The sequence below is a fragment of the Vespula vulgaris genome, chromosome 8 (assembly GCF_905475345.1).
Source record: "Vespula vulgaris chromosome 8, iyVesVulg1.1, whole genome shotgun sequence".
Taxonomy (NCBI): Eukaryota; Metazoa; Arthropoda; class Insecta; order Hymenoptera; family Vespidae; genus Vespula; species Vespula vulgaris.
Window position 1 is genome coordinate 3,280,775 of NC_066593.1, and position 23,358 is coordinate 3,304,132.

General features: G+C 26.4%; 3 protein-coding genes across 12 annotated transcripts; 1 reads left to right on the top strand and 2 right to left on the bottom strand.

Moving 5' to 3' along the window:
- Positions 1–3,094, top strand: LOC127065707 (integrator complex subunit 11). Of its 5 annotated transcripts, none has more exons than XM_050998472.1 (5): positions 1–84; positions 856–1,112; positions 1,177–1,599; positions 1,663–2,487; positions 2,559–3,094. In XM_050998472.1, the coding sequence occupies exons 2-5, from the start codon at positions 864–866 to the stop codon at positions 2,847–2,849; spliced, it is 1,788 nt and encodes a 595-aa protein (XP_050854429.1). In that variant the 5' UTR covers positions 1–84; positions 856–863; the 3' UTR covers positions 2,850–3,094. The 5 variants fall into 5 exon arrangements, with proteins under 5 accessions (XP_050854429.1, XP_050854427.1, XP_050854428.1 ...); XM_050998470.1 differs by lacking the exon at positions 1–84 and adding an exon at positions 265–688 and having other exon boundaries at positions 837–1,112; XM_050998471.1 differs by lacking the exon at positions 1–84 and adding an exon at positions 265–688.
- Positions 3,095–3,237: 143 nt separating this feature from the next.
- Positions 3,238–19,215, bottom strand: LOC127065700 (early endosome antigen 1-like). Of its 6 annotated transcripts, none has more exons than XM_050998455.1 (17): positions 19,067–19,215; positions 18,404–18,564; positions 18,152–18,315; positions 15,834–16,016; positions 13,984–14,299; positions 13,096–13,877; positions 12,391–13,020; positions 12,124–12,296; positions 11,713–11,887; positions 11,359–11,445; positions 10,852–11,100; positions 10,618–10,761; positions 10,353–10,514; positions 10,073–10,237; positions 9,905–9,985; positions 7,213–7,252; positions 3,238–5,065 (listed from the first exon to the last, which is right to left on the bottom strand). In XM_050998455.1, the coding sequence occupies exons 2-17, from the start codon at positions 18,546–18,548 to the stop codon at positions 5,022–5,024; spliced, it is 3,540 nt and encodes a 1,179-aa protein (XP_050854412.1). In that variant the 5' UTR covers positions 18,549–18,564; positions 19,067–19,215; the 3' UTR covers positions 3,238–5,021. The 6 variants fall into 6 exon arrangements, with proteins under 6 accessions (XP_050854412.1, XP_050854409.1, XP_050854408.1 ...); XM_050998452.1 differs by lacking the exon at positions 7,213–7,252 and adding an exon at positions 8,676–8,918; XM_050998451.1 differs by lacking the exon at positions 7,213–7,252 and adding an exon at positions 8,676–8,948.
- Positions 19,067–23,180, bottom strand: LOC127065710 (sorting nexin-2). Its single transcript, XM_050998481.1, has 7 exons — positions 22,950–23,180; positions 22,334–22,585; positions 22,022–22,268; positions 21,772–21,936; positions 21,565–21,686; positions 21,182–21,481; positions 19,067–21,066 (listed from the first exon to the last, which is right to left on the bottom strand). Exons 1-7 carry the CDS (start codon positions 23,049–23,051, stop codon positions 20,719–20,721), a joined length of 1,536 nt encoding a protein of 511 aa, XP_050854438.1. The 5' UTR covers positions 23,052–23,180; the 3' UTR covers positions 19,067–20,718.
- Between the last annotated feature and the right edge of the window lie 178 nt (positions 23,181–23,358).

Below are 23,358 nucleotides of genomic sequence, written 5' to 3' on the forward strand. Positions count from 1 at the left end.
TCATTTTATAGATTGAACGATTTTATAATTATTTAAACAATATCCAACGTACTCGAAATACGATAATGTAGTATTTACACAATAGTAAGTATCACTTAGTTTTTAAGACGCATAATATGTTAATTCATTGACGTATAATTCATAGACGACGTAATATAACCTTCTTTCTATTTATTAGAACGCATAGGTATGTAGTAATCGAAGTAATTATTTTAGATTAATTATTTTAATTTCTCTCGGGTAGAATCCTTCGTGTATCGAACGTTAGAAGGCGCCGTTTGCATCAAGCGAGCAGTGAGAGTTGGATATTTGTGGCGTCATTTATAGTTAAAAAATTAGGTTTTTAAATGCTTATGGTGTGTTAATGATTTGAAAAAATTGATATTCTATTTGTCTGTTACGTGAACTGTAATTAGCAGATTATACTTAAAAACAGATTATATATTATTATACTCTCTACAAAGTAGAAACGGAATACCTCAATTATCTTCTTGCGTTTATGTGTATATAAATGCTTGCAGAATAAAAAGTGTGTATGTCCTTATATATTTTTCGATGATCGAAATACATAAAAGTTATGTAGCAGTACACTGTGGTTTTATATTTTGCACACGTTCAATTGTTAATAATCATAAACAGCATAATTAAATTAAGACACTAGAGTGATACACTTTAATCAGATATTGAGGTTAGTTTTACATAAATCTACAGAATTATAAATGCTGATAAGAATATAAAATATTGCCAGAGAAAAACATTATTAATAAATGATTCGTTTTATTCTGTTTCCCTTAAGAATAATTAAAAATTAATTTTTTGTATTTCTTTAATAACAGATAAAAACTTTAATAACAGGTTAAAAAATGCCAGAAATTAAAGTAACGCCGTTAGGAGCAGGTCAAGATGTTGGCAGGAGTTGTATTCTTGTATCAATGGGAGGAAAAAATATCATGTTAGATTGTGGCATGCATATGGGATTCAACGACGAAAGACGATTTCCTGATTTCTCTTATATCGTACCAGAAGGTCCTGCAACTGGTTACATAGATTGTGTTATTATTTCACATTTTCATTTAGATCATTGTGGGGCACTTCCATACTTTACAGAAATGGTAAAATCTTTTTAACAACATCTTTATTATAATATTCTTATTTGTAAAATAATGTTGTTCATAGGTAGGTTATACAGGACCAATATATATGACTCATCCTACAAAAGCTATTGCTCCTATACTTTTAGAAGACATGAGAAAAGTAGCTGTAGAACGTAAAGGAGAAAGTAACTTTTTCACATCACAAATGATAAAGGATTGTATGAAAAAAGTCATTGCTGTTACTCTTCATCAATCGGTTATGGTAGATTCAGAATTAGAAATAAAAGCATATTATGCTGGACATGTTCTTGGTGCTGCTATGTTTTGGGTACGTGTAGGATCTCAATCTATTGTATATACAGGAGATTACAACATGACGCCCGATCGTCATTTGGGTGCAGCATGGATAGATAAATGCAGACCTGATTTATTAATATCAGAATCTACATATGGTACAACAATCAGAGATTCCAAAAGATGTAGGGAAAGGGATTTTTTGAAAAAGGTATACGTCGCATAAAAATCAGTGTTAAATGAAACACCTCAAATACAGATACTTTCATTATAGGTTCATGAATGCGTAGATAGAGGTGGAAAAGTTCTAATTCCTGTATTTGCTCTGGGTAGAGCTCAAGAACTTTGCATATTACTTGAAACATATTGGGAAAGAATGAATCTAAAGGTGCCAGTTTATTTTGCTTTAGGTTTAACTGAGAAAGCAAACAATTATTATAAAATGTTTATTACTTGGACCAATCAAAAGATAAAAAAAACTTTTGTACAACGAAATATGTTTGATTTTAAACATATAAAACCATTTGACAAAGCATATATTGATAATCCAGGCGCAATGGTTGTATTTGCAACACCAGGAATGTTACATGCAGGTTTATCTTTACAAATTTTCAGAAAATGGGCACCAAATGAAGCTAATATGGTAATTATGCCAGGATTTTGCGTACAAGGTACAATCGGACATAAAGTCTTAAATGGAGCACGTAGAATAGAATTTGAAAACCGTCAAATCGTCGAGGTAAAAATGGCTGTAGAGTATATGTCTTTTTCCGCACATGCGGATGCAAAAGGAATCATGCAATTAATACAATACTGCGAACCTAAAAATATTATGTTAGTGCATGGCGAATTTGCTAAGATGGAATTTTTAAAAGAGAAAATTAAGCAAGAATTTGGTACAAATTGTTTCAATCCTGCTAATGGAGAAACATACGTTATTACAACTACTTCGAAAGTTCCAGTAGATGCTTCACTTGCTTTATTAAAAGCAGAAGCAAAAAGATACTCCGCCTTACCACCAGATCCCAAAAGACGCAGATTATTACATAGTGTCTTAATGTTGAGAGAAGATGGAGTTTGCCTTGTGGATGCGGATGAAGTAATATATAAATATTAATAACAGGAATGTTAAAAATTTAGTACTATTATAATTAAACTTTTTTTAATTAGGTGGCTAAAGCAGCAGGTATAACTAAACACGTTGTACGATTTACTTCTACCGTTCAAGTTCGAGATCCTGGACCTGCACATTCCACTACTTTGAAATTGTTACAACCTCTTAAAGAGAGATTATCAGGTTGGACGGTACAATTAACAGATGGATCAATCTCTGTAGAATCAGTCTTAGTTAAAGTAGAAGGCGATGAAGATGAGCAAAAAAGTGTTTATGTTTCCTGGACTAATCAGGATGAAGATTTAGGAAGTTATATATTAGGATTTTTGCAAACTATGTTAAATTAATAATAAATAATACTATGAGAAAGTTAAAACCATAGAAATATTGTATATATATATCTGTGATATTTGTTTGATGACTGTAATGTCATATTTTTAACAAAGTAGTAAATATTTGCTTTATTATTATAATTCCAATTTTATTTTATATTGTTTTTTACAATATAAATATCATCGAATGTTCATCAATAAAGAAAATGAAAGTTACAAATTATATGGTGCAAGTTTGCAATGAAAAATAATATAAAAATCAAAATTAGTTGTCTTTTGCATACGAAATTAACAACTTGACGTTGAAATGTGAAAAATCACTTGATCAGATAATCCCACTGCAAAATAGAATATATATACACCATTAATTGATGTTAAAAATAAATAATATAAAAATACCACATTTAATTACGTGCATTTATTTCCATATATATAATTCTTACTTTATATTACAATTAATACCTGACACACTATCAGGATTTTTGAACTGATTAATTTATCGACATAATATTATCTAATCAAGAGTATTTTGTTATTAAAACATTAATAAAAATATAAACAATAAACAGTTGTTTTTGACACTATAACTTTGTTCTGTTGTTTTTATTAATATTACGTGGAAGCTACGGTTACAATCCCTAAAAGTGAAAACAAGTAATCTCGTTCTCAGAATGATTTACGAGAAATATATTAATAGAAGAATACATAATTATCGTGCATTGATTCAACAATGTGTTAAAGTGTTTTTAAATTCTCCAAAATTGCTCATATGCTACAATTTTATCTGATACTATGTTCACATATTATCAACCAAAATCATATAATATTAATACGAAATTAAAAAGAAAAAAAAAAAGAAAAAAAAAACAACGAAATTTAATGAACTAATTCTAAGTCTTTAAACATTATATATGATACGAATAAGTACAATGCATAATCCAGTTTATTGTTTATAAAATCAATGAAATATAATTACTCAATCAAATTAATCATTAAATTATATGATATAAATCATTTGAGGTCAATGGAAAGTATATTGAGGATATATTACCAAATTAATTGTAAGAAGAGAAATGCTGTTTTTGCTTTCACCTTAATTATATATATATATGCGATAAAAAAGACATTTAAATTATGTTAGTTAATGCATTATTAGGTTTTATATAATCTCAGAAAATCTGATTTTTTCATCCAATGTGAATGAACTATTTGTCATGTCATCAGAGTATTTTCATTATTGTGACTCACAACTTTGTTACTCAAAGTTAATGAAACAAAACAAATTTATTGAAATTATATAACTGAATTCTCTAAATGCTTCAAACTGTGCTCTTCATTGACCTATATGGTTAGCACTAAATAAGATATTTATAGGATTTCGCAATAATAGAAATTTTCAATTTGTTTAGCAAAATTTGGTGTTGCCTATGCAATTCTATATAGATAGGCCTGCATAAGTATATATCCATGTATAACTCCTCTAAGAAAACATTTTAGTTTATAAACCAGAGAACTATATTGATCATATACTATAAATCTTTTTCCTTTCTTTTTTTGTATGTATAAGATCATTTCATTTTGTTCCTTTATTGCACATATAACTTCTTAACGATTTTAGCTTTGTATACAAATGCTTTAACAATGTGAAAAAATGTCTAAAAATGTGATATTAACCATACCTGTCACATATGGAGAAATTCATTTACATAAATTTTTTCATTATGCATATACGTAAATTTAAAAGTTTTTGTTAGAAAAAAGAGACATTATCAAGTATATATATTAAATAAATTTTAATTTCGAACATAGCGTAATTATAAAATCTTGAAAATATATTTTTAGAACAGAAATAAAATTTAATTATATGAAACATATAAAAAAACAACAAATTCATAATGCACAAACGATATAATTCTTATATTATTATTACTTATACTCCCTAGTAATAATGATCGCAAATATCGGCTTCAATGTCTCTTATTTACTAACTATAAGTTTAATTGTTTACATTTTCTCCACATAATAAAATATGGTATTCTTTATAATAAACATTATATTCATAATATATTTTAATTGTTATATTAGTCTTCTCAGTAGCAAAGTATGCCATTTATGTGTACAGTCTGATTCCATATACATTTTATACTTTATTCCAATTTGTTTTTACCATCTAACCTTTACATGGAATTAACGTAGTTTGTTCTTTGAAGTTACTTTTTTCCTGAACCACCCTGAAAGCATAAACACGATTTATAAATTTTCATTAGAACTTTATGAAAAATTATAACATGTAAAAGCAATAGTTCCCTGTACATTGTTCTGTCTGATACTAATTAAACAGTAAAGCATAAGTTTTTTGTGAAAGATGCAAATTTATATTATATTATATAGTCGAGAAACATTAAAATGCGTGTTTACTTATAATGATATATAATACAAGAAGATCATATGTATCTACATAGTTATATTATTGTGTTATCATATTGCAATAGATAAAAAAGTAGGTATATAATACCCTTAACATTGACCTCTTTTTTCTTGAATGTTAGAAACATAAAAATTATATTATGAATCAATAACTATTATCACATAAAACAATTAGATATAATTTATATCCTAGTTTTAGTATACAATTATTTAGATTAAATATTTAATACAAAATACTTTCCTCCTACAATAATGAAAGTAAGTAGACTTTTATTTTATTTGTTGACAAGACTTTCAGAACAATAAAAATAGATAATCTTGAAAATCAAAAGAAAAAATGATTTCATGAGGCCATGTTTTGGGGTCATCTTTATCGATCATGAAGTGATAAGTCATCTGGTAATGCAGTGATACAGTAGTATAGTAGATTCTATGTGCAAGTAAATATACCATACGATATCCTCACATAAAGAATTGAATAAACACGCAAAAGTAAGAAACTAATGTATTAAAATAATTACCATCACCAAAAAAGCATTGCAAAGAAAACCAACTACAATAAATAATAATTTATTGTTCCTGTTAAGGCAATAAATATGTATGATATTACTGCAAGCAAGGATGATTAATTTAAGCACATAATAAAAGCATTGGATACAAATATTAATTGTTTAAGCTTACAATGAAAAATGGAAAAAAAAGAATAAAATTATTTTTTTTAAATAAAAGAAGATTCCATAATATACTGAAGAGATTATTTTGAATGGCAAAAGCGTGTAGTTTTACAGTACTCAAACAGTACAAATTACTTTTGAATAATGATAATGTATAATGTATCTACAACTAGTACACTAAAAATGTATATCCATCGTTCTATAAAGAAAATATTTCATGTAATGTATCAGATAATATAATTGATGCTCTGAAAAAGAATAAAATAAAACATATGAAAGCAATATAAATACATTAAGGATAATATACTAAAAAGTTTAATGGATGAAATAATAAGTAAATGAAATTAACATATAGATTGCTTGAAGTGTACCCTTTAACCCAGTGTTTGTGTTTATAAAATTTGATTTATACTCATTATGTACATTCACATTATGTCCATCATCTTCATTGCCGTTTTGCGCATTTTATATACACTTTGTAACATTATGTTCATTGATACGTCTACAATCCGTCGACTATTATATTAAAATCTATTTCTATAATTTCTACATAATGTTATTTATATAAAATAAATTTTACGTTTTCTAAAAGTGAATAACCATACTAAACAGTATCACTTGATGTATAAAATTGCAGAATAATGTGATTAATTGATTTATGATTGCACAAACATATAAAAATGATTTTCAAAAATGATAGTATTCTGCCCTATAGGATACACACATGATACTGCACAATACCAATATAAAAACATACATATAATATTTATGGACTTCAAAAATGTACATGTAACTGATACATCTTATTATATGTGCTAAAACATTCAAAATGCATTATGATAAGGAATGTAATCTATAGCTAAGAATTATACATTGTGCAAAAATTTCACAAGAACGACACATTATCAATATAAGTCAAGGCACATAAATCTTAATATATATCTCAAGTTTATTCTTATGGATTAGATACTCGAAGAAACTATGAATAAATATATATTAAATTGGCATAGATCAATCATTTAATATGACTAACTTAATGTTTTTCAAGCATAGATAGATTATGTTATTCCCTGTTTAGAAAAACGTAATTATAAGCAAACTGATGCATAAATAAAGATTTAACTTAATATTAGATAACATAATCTGTGTTGCAAAATAATAATTTCATTAAAATCATTAAGAAACCTGACATGAACCGCTAGCAGCAGTCTACCACTGACCCTTTTATAAGGCTAAAAGAAAAATCTCGAGAGAATTTCATGTCTAGATTTGCATACCTGCGAATCTGCGCCGTTTTGCCATGGATTTCTTAGTGGACTGTCAAAAGAACGAAAACAATAAAATCGTTATTTTTTGGAAGATGATACTTCATATGACAAAGCTATTTTTCTTATTATCAGAAGAACTGCAATGAGCTGCTGCCACGTGTTACGCTGATACGCTTTATACATAAATCTTAAAATTAAATTTTATATCGAACAAACACTGGGACAAAGATATAAACACACTGTTTCACATTTGATATTAACTTTTTCAATTGCCATAAAAAAAAAATTCATAATACATGTATCTCTTTTTTTAAATTTTAGAAAAAAGTAAATTTGTATGACCAGTAGTCGCAAGAATTTGCTTCAATATGAAAGGGAATGATCGGTTCAGTAAAATTTGATATTCATTAACACAGAGTGAAATTACATAAAAATATATCCTAAATTCTGTGTATACATATGAAACATTACATATTTGTAAAATATGTATACGTTAATCTATTTTATTTTTATCATTATTAATAACTATGGAATCATATTATACTATTTTATTAAAATACTGAAAGTTTTATGCTAAATATTAAGATCTATTTAATACGAAAACAAACAAGTCTACATATGTATACAACATTTTCCAATTGTACTGTAACTTTTTATTTAAGACCACGTCTAATGTTATATTCTTGCTATATACGTGCGTTGAACTAGATCTATAGGTAAAAATTACAAAGTGTACATATAGAATAATTATTCAATAATACTCTAAACAGATCTACCACACATTACTGTTCAAAATTGTAGATTAAATACAACAAAATAATAGAAAGAAAGGTGTCAACATCGTCACAAAGAAATGTTATGAATATATTGATATGTAAAAATACTGGTATATACTATATAAGTCTAATTAATGATCTGCAATCAATATAATCATTTATAAATATGTAATTCCAATGATTATAAATAAAGCAAAATAATAAAAAAAAAAAAAAGGAATCAACATATTACAAAGAAATCTAATGAACATATAGATATATAAAAATACTGAAATACATTATATGAGTCTAAGTAATTATTTGTAATCAGGTATAATAATTTACAAATGATATTCCAATGATTGCCAGTACATTTTAAAATAATTATTATTATAAAAATTTTAACATAGTATAGAGAATATAAAATATGTAATATACGTGAAAATATTTTTTAATGGAAAAGAACAAAATTTTATTAAAAAAAAATTTTTTTAAATAATAAAAAGAAATAAAAAAAAATAAAAATAAAAAAAAAAGAGAGAAAGAAAGAAAAAAGAACATTTTATACAACATATATGTGTTTGTGACACAAATAGAAAATATACATTTAATAGTAGATAGCATTCTCTTTGTAATGTTAAGCCTGAAGTGAGAATGAATCTATACAATAATATAGAGCCAGTAACATTTCTTTGATTCAGAGATTCATAGGTTTACCTTCCTTTTTTTCTTGTGTTTTTTATGTTGCTGGCCAATCAATGGATTCCAATTAGCCTGTGTATTGTGATCTGTCATATGACAAGATTTGGAGGAGTATTTTGAAGTAAGGGAGCTGTTGTCAATTTCTTGTTGAGACTGAACCAAATTCATAGACTTGGTCATGGGACAGTTTGCAAACTCTGTATTCTTGAGGAGAGTACTTTGTAATGCAGCAATCAGACTTTGTGCTGCTAGTGGCGTCTGCATTTCAGATATACGATTATTTAACTGCTATAATAATAGATAATTTTTATCGAATATTGTTTAAACCTTTTTTTGAAACATTGGCATGGATATGTAAAATAAACAGTGCAATTCTTTATAAAACCATAAAGATAAAACATACATTACATTGTTGATTAATTCATTTACGTTTCATTTATAATAATATCATAAAATCTTTTAATAGCACGTTATCTCAATGAAATTTTTCTCAAACCCTCACCTTCCCTTTTCTTTTTTTTTTATATCTAAGAATAATAAATAATATAAATATGTATTTTTCAAGGATATCAGCAAAATAAATGTCATGTCTAACATCTATAATAATACGTGAACGCAAATTATGAGGTATTAATGTTATTAATATTCTATGAATATAAGTTCTATATATTACGAAATCTATAAATACAAAACAGAAATATATACCAAATTTTTCACGCATATGCTTTCTCATTATATAGTGCAAAACAATTGCTTTAAGAATATATTCATATAATATATTCATACAAGCATATACCGATACACCTAAAACATAATCTTTTTTGCTGAAAGCTAAATAATTGATACGCGTTTGCAGTTTGTGTTAGGAAATTATATATACACACGCGTACATACATGCTTAACAATAAAATCATGTTAGTGTATAATTATTAGCAAAAAGAAAGAAAAATTTCAATAGACGTGGATTTACTGTTTGTGTATCATAATTTCATAAGATAAGTAATTTATATTTCATACAGCTTATCTTAATTTTAACATGTAATAATTCCTAACTTCAATAAAATTTAATGCTGTATCATGATATCATATTAAAAGATTGTAGAACAACTTTATATTTTTCTCATACTTTTAGATATGACATCACTTCATAATTACCATAACCACAGCATAAGCCTCATAAATAAATCTATCAAAAAGAAGGCACTATAGGTGCAATAGTAATAATGATCTATCTATGTACTAACCTCAGACATAGGAGAATCAGAAGTAGGAGGGCCATTCAACATGGATTGTTCAGAACTGCTACAACCACCACATACTTCATTCTAAAATAAAATAATATGATAATATATAATTTATTTCTTTCATAATCTTATTTTATTATTCTAAATGGAAAGATATTGTTTGTATACCTTTAACTGTGATATTTCTTGTTGGAGTCGCGTTACAAGATTCTTTTCTTGTGCTAAACTGGATTCACTACTTTCTACTAGAGCATGTAATTTGGCTACTGATGCATCTAAGGTTGCCCTTTTATTTCTTTCCATCTGAAGTTCTTCTGATAACCGTGTCTTCTCCTATAATTAAGTAATAAATTAATACATATAATATATCATTAAATTATTAACGAATATTTGTTCTCTTTATATATTCTACATTCTATTTATATTACTTATCTTATTAACTACTAACCTCTTGAAGTTTTTCTAAAGCAGCAAGATCATGATTGCACATATTTCCATTTGCAACAGATTTCTGTGCAACTTTTAGAACTGATAATTCAGCATTTGTTTGTTCTCTTAAAGATTGAGCATCTTGTAATTTAGCTTCCAATTCAGATATCTTTTCCCGAAACTATATAATAAGAAGAAAAATAATGTTAACAATATATTAAGTACATAGATATATTATGTAATTATAATCATTTTTAATTGTAACTCAAGTTATGAAAATCTACCTTTTCATTTGTGTTTAATTTTGTTTGTAATTCAGTCAATTCTAGCCTAAGATTACAAACTTCACTTTCCTTCTGCTGCAATTGTGTTTGCCATCTGGTTTCTTCAGATTCTATGTAACTTTGCAATTTATTAAGCATGCCTTCCTATACAATTATAAAAACAACCAAAATATTTATAAAAATAATTAATTATAAAATATTATCCAATTGTAAGTTACGTTAAGTTCCACTTACTGTATCGTCAATAATTTGCTTATAATGTGAAACCATGCCTTGTAAATTTTTATTTTGTTTTTCTATGTCTGTGTTTATATCCATTATATTTTTGTCTTTTAATGTATTTATAAAAGAGTATACTTTATTTTCAAAAGCATTTAACCATTGTTCGTGTGAAGTTTCTGTAACCTTTATTTCTGGAAACACCCTTTGCAAAAATGCTTTGGTCAGTTCCTGTTGCTCTGCCTTTATTTTCTGTGTTGCATCCTAATAATATAAAACAAATTTAATAATAATAATAACTATGTTTATAATGAATATATAATATACACAGTACAACATGTAATCCTCACCACCATAATACATATATATACAAATATAAATTCATTTAATTTAAAAATAAAACAATAGCATTATATAGCCATAAGATATGTTTAACACATCTTGTTTAATTTGATTTCAATAATACATAAATAAAATAAAATTAAAAAATCGCATGTTACCACGAGCAAAATAAAAACTTACAACAATGCCTTTTCCATTGTTAGATTTAGCACGCGACTCAGCGGCAGAAAGAGCTTCCATCACTTTCCAGTTTTTAGTACGTAGCTCCTGCACTCACCATAAATAAGATGAATTGTATATATATTTATATAAATTACAACATATGTGGTATATAAACATGATTGTTTCGAACATTAATTAGAGAATACAATTGGCAAAGTGATGGAAGCAATTGAAAACAAGAGAAAATAATTTTTAGAAACGTATGTATACAAGAAAATATATATACATGCATTGTTTCGACAAAAAATAGTAAGATTAAAAAGAGTATCCATTTTTCACCAAATAAAATTATCTCATAGTTTCATCACTCACATTGTTTTTTGATCTTTGTGCATCCAAATCATTTTGCAGTCGTGCAACTAAACTATTCTGATTACTCATATCACTTTGTAATGCATCAACTTGTGCGTTTAACTGATTGAGTTTTGCTTCTTTATGTGTTAATTCTGTTTTTAAAGCATCTAACTGACTATCTTTCTGTGCTAACCTATAAAAATTAATGTATTACTTTTAGTTAAAATATGTACGTATTTCTAAAATACTTATATATTAAAAATATTGTAACAATTAATTACTAAGTAGCAGCTTAAAAAAGTAATAATATCGAGATAAAAAGAAGACTATGAACAACAAAAGCAAACACTAAAAACAAAAAATAAACGATTATAGAAAAATTGTAAAATGATTAAACAAGATTATATGTAGATAATATGTTATACATACAAATTAGCATGTTCCAATAATTCAGTATTATTCTTCTGCAATTTTTCCTCAATTCCATTTTCATGGCCATCTGCAGCATGACGTTCAGTAGTTGCTGTCAATTGAGAAGCTAAAGATTCATTTTCTTCATGCAATTTTTTAATTTCTTTTTGCATCTCCATAAAATTCACAAGCTATATTAAGAAACAGTATATCATTAACAATTATTTCTATCATTTATAGATAAATATTTTTTAGATATATTATCAAATAATATATCAATAATACCTGAGCTGAAAGTCTATCATTCTCCTCCTGTAATCTTGCAATTTGAATTTGTGTTTCATTTGATTTTTTTTCTCCTGTCTGAAATCTCTGTATTTCAGCTTTTAAAACTTTTAATTCGTTTCCAGCCTCATCATTTGCTTGAATTTGTTCATGTGCTTTTGCAAGTACTATCTGTAATTGTGTGATCTCTTCTTGAAGTTTACGTGAGTCATTTTGATATTTGACAGCTTCATCTTTTAATTGTGCCATATTACTGACTGCTTTATCAAAATCGTTTCTCAATCCTTCTAATTTCTTTTTCATATCATTATATCTAGATTCAGCATGCTTTACTTCTTCTTTAGATTTCTTTAAGTCATTATAAATAAAATCAAGTTCTTCTTTAGATTTTTTAAGTTCTTCTTCTCTGCTAGATAATGTAGTTTTTAATGTTGATAATTCCGATTCCACTTTAACTAATTCAGCATGAACTTTAGTTAATTCAGATTTCAAAGAGGATACTTCATTAGCTTTTACTTTTACCACATTCAACTCCGTTTGCAATGAGTTTACTTGTTTCTGTAGTTCTTGTTCATGTAGGTGTGAATTTTTAAATCTGTGATCTAAATCAGCATGAGCACGATGAGATTCCTATAAAAAATTTTATAATTATTACATAATTAAAACAAAATTTATTTATGAAGGATAATTAATAAACATACTTACCTCTAACTGTCTGGCAACATCTTGGAGTCTGTCACTAGTTTCCTTGAAATGTTGTAATTGTTGTTCTGTGTGTATCAATTGACCTTGCATTATGCTTAATTGCTGCTGCAACATCTCTATTTCAGCTGCACTGTTAGCACAAGATACTTGCAATTCATTTTGTAATTCTTGTACTTCCACATGTTTTTGTGCCAATTGTCCTTTTAATGCAGTTTCATTTTCATGCATTTGAGCAAATTGAACTTCCATTTGTTTACGTTGTGCTATTAATTCTTGCTGCATATGACCCTGAGTTTGACCTTGATCTTCTTGCATTTTATGAATAATTGCAGTATCCTCATTAACTTTAGTTTGTAATTGTTCAATTTGTCTAGCAAATCCTTGTTTCTCTGCAGCATGGCTTTCTAGTATATGTTGCATACGTGTATGCAAAGTCTGAGCTTCTGTTATTTTATTATTGAGTGCTTCCTCTAGTTGCCTTGCATTAGCAGATAATCTAGATTTTTCTGCATTAAATTCAGCACGCAATTCTTTTACTTTATTTTGAAATGCAATGCTAACTTCATGCTCATCAGTTAATGCTTTTTCCTTTTCTGCTAATTGTTTTTTTAATTTAATAACAGGATCAGCACGACCTTCAGTCCACTCTGAATGTTCTGATGGATTGTCTAATTGCTTATTTAAAAGTTGATCAATAAGGATTTGTATTTCTGAGCGACTGAGTTCAGCTTTTTGAATAAAAAGCATCAAAAGTGAAACATTAACAGCATCTTTATCACCACCTATAATGTAATAAAATTTAAATAAAATATATAATGTATTAACGTAAAATGTCAACACATAAATATTAAAGTTATATTGAAAGATATTCAACAAATGCACATTTACCAATCTGAGCCAGAATATCATTTTTCTTCTTTGTTTTCTTTGATTCCTTGTTTGATAATTGAACAGGATCTTTAACCACTTCTTTTATATCTTTTATTACTGCTTCTTTCTGTTGATCTTTAGTTTCTTTTGCACCTTCTTTATTTGCAGTAGATAGTACATTTACATTAACATTTGTTTCTTTTTTCTCTTCTTTTACATTTTCATCTTTTTTCTTAATTGGTTCTTTAATATTTCTTTTCATTTTTGTAGGGGTTTCCTTAGGAGATTTACTTGCTATTGACTCAGACTGATTAATTTGTTGAAGATTTTCTTTCTATTGTAAAAAAATAATAATTGATAAAAATTAATAAATTCTATAAAAAGCACATTAAAAGTTTGTTTTTATAAAATATATACATTTACTTTTTAAGATAATTATTACTTAATTTTTAAGATCATTAATTCATAAAAACTTTAATATTTTAATATGTAAACTAAAACTTGACAATTGTTATAATATCGATTTCAATTCTTAAAACAGCTATAAAAAAAATCTTTATTCCAAATAAATTTTCTTTGCTTCGGTTACCTATTTAAGTCTCCGTTCCATACTAATATTTTTTAGTTCTATATTGATTCCAGAATCGATTTAAGAATCGATTTTTGTATCGATTTTTCCATAATTGATATCACTAATTATCACTAATTATTACTGTATATATACATATTTTTTACAAAATTATTATAGAAAAAGGAGGAACATTTATGCATATCTGTCACATTCATACAAAAACTATATTATTTAGGATAAGAAGTTAATAAATAGGAGTTTTGATTTCTTGTTTTCAATTTTTATTTTATTTTGTTATAGTTGATATAAAAAATAAAATATAAAAATACAATATAATATGATGAATTATAGATAATAAAACTCATCAAATATTTTCTTGAGTTTTTTGGATGTATTGGATAGCATTGTCAAAATAACTTGTGCCAATTCTTAAAGTTCCATTCATTATAATTCATTAATTAATTAATTGTATTCCATGTTATTGGTAGTAATTTCAGGTCATTTATTTGACTGCTATATTTTTTTATTTATAGAATATTTGCAATCAAGAATTGCATTTTTTCCAATCATTGCTATTGATGTGAATTTGAGAATAGAAGTACATAAAAATTAGTGATGTATATAAATATTCTCTTTTCTCTATATTGATTTTGTAAAAAATATACACATTTTAAGTAATTTGCAGCTACAAAATTAGTGATTTCAATTACAGAAAAATCGATACAAGAATCGATTCTAACTGTTTCAGAATCTAAATAAAACTGAAAAAACGATTGTTAAACCGATATAGGAAACCAAATTTGACCTATAACCGAAAAATAATGATTAGAAATTTCGGTTCTTCATAACAATTATTCAGAATAAAGGTTTTTCATAATTGTTTTAATCAAAACCTTTATATAACAATTTTAAACAGTTGTCTTGAGCACTGTTGTAAACGCTGTAAGGTAAATTATAATAACCATGTTATAACACATTGATTCTTCTCATCTAATAATTTCTTTTATATGCAGGCATATGAAATACTTTTCTTACAGAAGAAATATTTTTCTTAAATATACAAAAACATTGAAAATATAATTATTTAATATGTTAATATGAACACATTTTTCATATCACACATAGAATAATCAATGTATTACAATGAAATAAAAATTATTGCCAAATTAGATTAGCATAGACATGCTTTAATAACCCTTCTTAAAATTATAGCATTCTGATATAATAGCCAAATTAAAAAAAAAAAAAATGAATATGTATATGAACCAAGCAATTCTACCGAAAGCAAATAACTCACACTATGACTCCGTATGAGTTCGAGATCATCCTTTGGTTGAATGAGCTCAAAATGATTAGTTTCTCCCAAGAGAGGCTGCGAAGAACTTAATTCGGTCACAATAGCCAAAGGTTCATCTTTATTTATGAGGATTGGCTTTACCTTTTCAGGTTTGCCTTTCTTCTTACTTGCTTTATTACCCTCCTGTGATTTTAATACAAATAGAAATGTTTGCTACATATTTATCATAGTACTCAACAATTATAAATATAGAATAAAGCCAGATAAAAATTATAAAATTCACATAAATCTTTACATAGCATTACATTAAACTAAATATTTGTAGAATGGAGAAAACATCTTTTGAATTAATAATTTATAAAATAACAGAAATTAATGGATTTGACTTCATAATATATTAAAGTATTATTAAGAAAAAACCCTATGTTACAATAAAAGAATATGGTTTGTAGTATTATCACGAAATGGAATACTTGCACATATGGAATACTGAAATTTCTTGTTAGAACGAACAATGACTGAAAAGATTAATTTCAGTTTAAAGGTATATCATTATTATCAATTTATTTTCACCTTATAACGGGCTTTATTTTCACTTCTTGCTGAACAGATATACCTGAAATTCACAAATCCATCATGTCATTTAATTATGTATTTATGGAGTATATTAATCTCCTTAGGACAAAATTTGTAAATAATATTAATATTTAAGTGAACTCTATTTTAATTTAATTAAAATACACTATGCAAGTTATATCATTTAAGATAATACATTTTATTTAATAGAATGTACTGTGTAACAAAAAATCTGTGACTGGCTTTATAATGTTTTCTGTTTTCTGTTATCTGTTATCAAAGTAATATTTATATACACATTTATTTTAAAGAATTATTTGATGGAAATTCAATTAGTAACATAAGACATCTTCTCTTACTCCACTGTGTTATAATCTTTATGATAAGTGAGTAACTAGTATCATTGATATGTTGTATAAGAAAGTTATTAATAGCAAGTAGAAATTCCAGATTTATCAAAAGACTATACATACATATAAAATGAATGATAATTTTACTAATTAAGCTTTGTTCGTACTTCATATATATATATATATATGTATGGTGTATGTGTATATGAAAAATATACAAATAATTAAAATGCCAAATTTTTGTAGTTAGTATAAATAATACTTATTATAAATGAAAAATGATAACTATGTCTCTTATGTACATATATATTTTTTCCTTTGGTTATTGAAAATACCATAGAATGTCAAATTTATGTAAAATAACCTATATAAACTCACCAGGGCATGATTTTTATTTGTATAATAGATATGCTTAAATTATAGGAAGATATGTAACTTTTAATTTAAACTTGCTCTAAAGCAAAACAATATAAATAACATAATAAATCGTATATGTTTATTTAAAATAATTACATTATAAAAACTCTTTGAAGTTAGGCATTATACATTGCTATAGAAATGTTTGGTAGCTAGGGGTCAAATGTGATGATACTTAGCATATATGTATATGTATATTTAGTGTTGTAAAAGTATTGTATTAAATTGAATTGAAATAATACATGATATATACTATCAATTTTGACAAGGAGAAGCATGTTCTCTATTATCAAGAAATAGGTTATATTTATTTTATTCGATAATCAAAAATACAAATTATAAATAAAAATAAAAAATTTTACTAAATGCAAGATTATGTTTCTCTATGAAATGGAATAAAAAATTATAAAAATTTTTCAATTTATAAATCATAATATACTATTCACACATATTCAAATACATGCAAATTTATATGATAGTCTATCAATCACATTGATAGAATACAAAAGTTATGAAGTAATTTTTTAAAAGTTTACTAACATGATATCTTTTATGAATTTACTAATTGCTAGTTTCAATTGTTAGTTAAGTTATTTGATACATGCAAATATTACAACGCAGTTTCTTTCTAATAATTCTTTTAAGATTGCACTGCACCGTGACAGGAATATGATGCTACACGAATCTTATACAACACACTAGTATGATATTTGATATATGACTTAGTATACTATATTTCATGCATGAGATGTAAAATGTATCTATATATATATATGTATAAATGGTATGTGTATAAAAAAAAGTAAGCATTTCCATAGATTTAAATGATAGGCATAGTAAAAAAAAAGCTTCTTTATTTCTTATTTAAAAAAATATAAAGCGCATGCACAACTACTAATACATTTTTGAAAATTATAAACTAAGATATAATAATACTAGAAAAAAAGCAAACAAATGAACTTTAAACAATCATACCTGTGAAGGCAATTCAGAAGATAATATTTGTGGAGTTTCTTCGAACTGAACATGTTCCTGTTTGTCATCTTTTTCCTCTTTTTCTTCTTTTTCTTCTTTCTTTTCTTTCACTTTCTTGCCAGATTTATTCTTATGTTTTTTTTCTTTACTTTTATCTTTTTTACCTATATATACAATACATAATATATAATTAGATAAGATCTCTAACAAAACAATTAAACATCAATTACAATAAATTTTTGTTTTACAAACTTAATAAAAGATCATCAGGAAGTTTTCTTTGTTCCGCAATAGCTTCTTCATACGATTTTTCTTTTATTCCAAATATGGATAAACAAAGTATAACTGCCGAGACAATTACTGCCCCTATACATACTAATGTTGTTTGCATATCCATCTCTTACGTCTTTTTTCTGTGAAGAAAAAATAAATAATTACATGCAATATATCATTAGTTAATCTTATGAAGTATATAACGCCATTGTTAAATTATATTTTAAAACTGTAAATAAAGAGTAAGCTTGTGAAAAATATTTTGAAATATAAATTAAAAGCAATGTATTATAGACAGAAGTTAATTTGAATCGATTAAAGTACAGATAATTGAAAAACTTGAGAATTATATCAAACGATAGAAGAAATGTTGATTGATATAATATAAATACCTATTCTCAAAATATACACATTTAGATAAATATTTAGAGGCAAAGTCTAAGAATACAAAATTTCAAGGAAGATTATATGAATAATGACATATGGATGACAGTGTGGCAGGTCATCGACACGACCGCAAGAGATGACTACATCTTCATCAACATTCTATAAATCAGCCGAAAACCGGCAAAATGATATAATAACTCTAATGCTTAATACGATCTTATAAACGAGTATGCTCAAAATTTCCTTAACACTTACCCAATTATTTAAAATAAATGAATATGATTAAAGTAATGCAAGATATACAACGTAATCCACTCTTTTTCAAAGAACCACTACAATTCACACGCAACGACTTCTTAAGAATTATGGCGACTGAACATAGAGACAAGCATACGTGTTTCAAAGCCACGCCTATCGAAATCCCGTGTTTGCTGATTGGTGGTATAGTCTGCCACGTATGCAAGATGCTCAACGTTAGCGAGGATGAAATTCATTAGCAAATTTTACCAATTATCATCAACAATTGATAACCTAGTTTAATTTACATCACTGCTATCCTAAACGACACGCGCATAAAATGGTCAATACATTTGTGTGATTATATACGATCAACAATCACCAACAATCTACAACAGGTTTGCCAACTTCAGAGATGTTACATATATTCTCACTTTTTATCTTTTCTCTCTTTTTTTTTTTTCTTTCTTTTTTTGTCATGACAAAAGAATGTTAGGAACAGTTTCCATTATAGTTAGTTAAAAAAAAAAAAAAAGAGAGAAAAAAAAGAATTAATTTTATACAATATATCATCGATTACAAACAATAAAATAAAGTATTTTAACATAATACGATCAATGTCGAAAATAAATAAAAAAATATTTGTTATTTTATCTCCTTCATTTTGATAAGAATTATTGTTAATTTCAGTTATACATTTTTTTAAATTGAATTTTTTATTTATTTTTTTTTTCTTTCTTTCTTTTTAACATTTGTTTCTTCTTTCCTCGAATAATTTTTTTATCATTATATATTGATATTGCGGACATTATTTATGCGGGAGAAGGAAAAAACCGATTGCAATTATTATTCACACAAGAGTCAAGTTCTATTTATAGAAACTATGTAAAAAAAGGAAGTTGTTTTATTAATGTGCTTACTAAGAAAATTAACATGAAACCTTTTTATATGCGTGTGTATCATTATTTTATATAATATATAATTAATTCGGACTTTTTTTTCCGACTTTCGTGTAATTTAAGCAATAATCAATTTTTGCAAAATACGCGGATAATTTGATTCAAAAACAATTAAAAATAAAAACTTTTATATACGATTTTTTATACTAGTGGATATAAAAATATCATTAGTATATTAATGCTATGCTGTAAATTACAGTCGCACACTTTTTTCTAAATGTATGTGATTACTTATAAGTACAAATGATTATATTAAATGACAAAGATTATATTATATCTAATATCTAACAATTTAAATCATGAATACAAGTTTAAAGTTTACAATTTTATTTTTACAAAATGTCTCATTTTATAGGAATCATTAATTTTTATATGTAAATGGATATATATATATACATACGTACATACATATATATATATACACACACACATATATATTTTATGTGTCCTTACAACAAAAGTTTTTGCAGCGAACATTGCTTAAATTTTTTTTCATCACCTACACTTCCTGCATTCTCTACTTCAATCTTTAACTATCTCTCGCTAAAGTGTTTTTCTAATCAGTCGATAATTGGTTTTTCTTTTTCTTTTCTTTCTTTTTATATACAAATGCAAATAGTTAGGTAAGGCAAACAAATCTTATTCATCATAAAGTTTTCATATATCTATACATAATAAAAAAAGTATTATATATTGTTAATTGAGGAATGTTCATGCGACTGCTCGTGCCTCAGGTAGAAAACTTTCCCAATATTTGATCAATTGGTTTTGATGTTGCAACATAGCTTCAAGATATTCAATTAATTGTTTTTTAAAGTCTTCCACTCTGACCAACTCGAAACGTTCAACTTCTTTTTTTATCATCTTTGAAATATTATCAAATTCTTCTTGACCTCTTTCTACTTTAGCCTCCCATTCAACAACTTCGGTAGCAGCTTGACTTGTTTTATCAGTTCTACCAGATTGTTCTAATCTAGCCTTTTGTTCCCGTTTTTTATTTAACATCATTTGAGCATGCTGCCAATTTTGAAAAACTTTAACACGTTCGTGAAAAACATCCTAAAACATATTTCCTAGTATTAGTATTAATCATTACAGTTGTATTTTTTTTTTTTTTATTCACTCTTTCCATATATTTTCATACATTTCATTAAATTCATATGTTTCAACCAACCTTAATAGCACCAATAAGTGCAACATAATCTCTTAACATTTCTCCAAATTGATAAAGGTCGCTATTGCTTTGCGCTCTTCTTATTACTTCCACTTTCTCCAGTGTTTCAGCTAATTGTGCTAATGCTCTACCAAGAGAAGCTCCTGGTTCTCCATGACCAAGAACTGCAATTGATCTTGCTGTTCCCCCTGTACAATTTGCAAGTTCCCTCCTTTGATTAGTTAAGGTATCAACAGCAGAGTGTAAAGCACGTAATTGAGTATCAAGAGATTCAATTTGTGAAGTTTTTTCTTCAAACCACTATATACAGAAAAATGTTATACTAAATGGACATGTTATATTAAAAAAAATCTTCCTATATATTATTGCAATATGATTCTCACCGTATCACTTTCATCCATTTTATATGTTATCTTATTAACAGTTTCTCCAACTTTATTAAAGAGTCTCATTACTCCAGCACCACTCAAAGCAGATGTATTCGTTGCTTTAGGTAATTCCATATCTAACAAAATTTTATATATAAATGTATGAAACTATTAAGAAATTTTATATAAATATATAAAATTATATTATCAATAAAATTATACCAGCTTCTAAGAATTCTCTAAAATCAGGATCCACACTCAGAACCGGATGTGCAGCAGTTCTATTTAAATATCTTTCAAGAGCAGCTCTACGACGTTCAATGAACTCTGTAGAACTTGAGTTTTGTTCTTGGTTTTTGTCACCAGACATTTTTATTTTTGTTGTACCTAATTAGATAATCAATATTTAAGTAAATATATAAATATATACAAATTCAAAAGAAGTACTAATATAAGGATAGTATAAAAATACCAATAACACTTTTTTCTGGTGCTGGTGGAATAATTCTACCGTTTCTAAGATATTTATCAGTTAATTTATCATGAAGACCAAGAAAATCACTGAATCTTCTAGTTACACTAAAATTGCGTTTTCTAAATATTGGCATGTTAGTTCTAGTTTCAACTTTATAGGCCATGTAAGCACCCATGCCATCGCCTATTTTTTGAGGTGAAGTGACTGTGATTTTGAGAAAAACATCAGCTGTATCACCTGATACCTATAAAAAACAAAGAATTATAAAATAAATCTGCAACTAAGATTAAATTATAATTTCAAAATCACCTCTTCGAATGATTGAGATTTGATAACATTTGTTGACAGCGTATCTGCATTGTCATTTATGGGAACATCATGCAAATCTCCAATATCACTGCTTATAGGACCTAATGGTGGACTTAATGGACCAGGTGGTGGACTTGATACAGAAGAAAATGAATTTTCTTCCATTGCGTCTCTTAACGTCAATTTGGGTAACTCCGCTTGTAACGTAGATACACCATTGTAAGGGGGTGAATCTTCCAATTGACTTTGATCCTAAGAAGGAACATTATACAATTATATACCAATATCATATATCTAATCTTATACCTTCTTTTAATCAAATTTTATCAATATAAATTTCTATAAATAAAGATGAGAAATATATAATACTTTAACAGTACATTTAATATATTTTGTAATATACTTGAAGTGTATAAATACTAAATAGTACCATATAATTGAAAAATATAATCTACTCAATAACATAATTAGTAATAATCTCGAAATTCGATCATATAAAAGAATTTGAATGATATTACAAATCTTAAATAAACTAATAAAACTACTTATAAAGAATCTTTGTTCTGAATAAAGAGTTCTGCTAACTTGGATTGAAATATCGAAATTTATAAAATACCTGTACTGCGGAGGCAAAAACATCGTCGTCATCATCCTCCAAATCATCGCTTTTTGTTTCATTAGTATCAAATAAAGGTGGAGTGTCTTTAATATCAGCCATCTTAGCGGTTCTGTCAATCTACGATGTCAAGATGTATAGGGATCGGCCCCTCGAATGATTACTACCGACGTCAAATAAACTAGAACCTACCGTTATCAACTTCCAGAGAGCGGTACTTTTAGCGTAAACGCGCGCGTTTAGCTATCTATGCATATATATATGTATATATATGCATAGATATACATGCATATATATATATATATACACATATGTCTGATTAGAAAGCAAGTAAGAAATTCAATATAACAAATATAATTAAATTATACCATTTTCAATTAGAAAGCAATATCTCATATTAAATTAATAA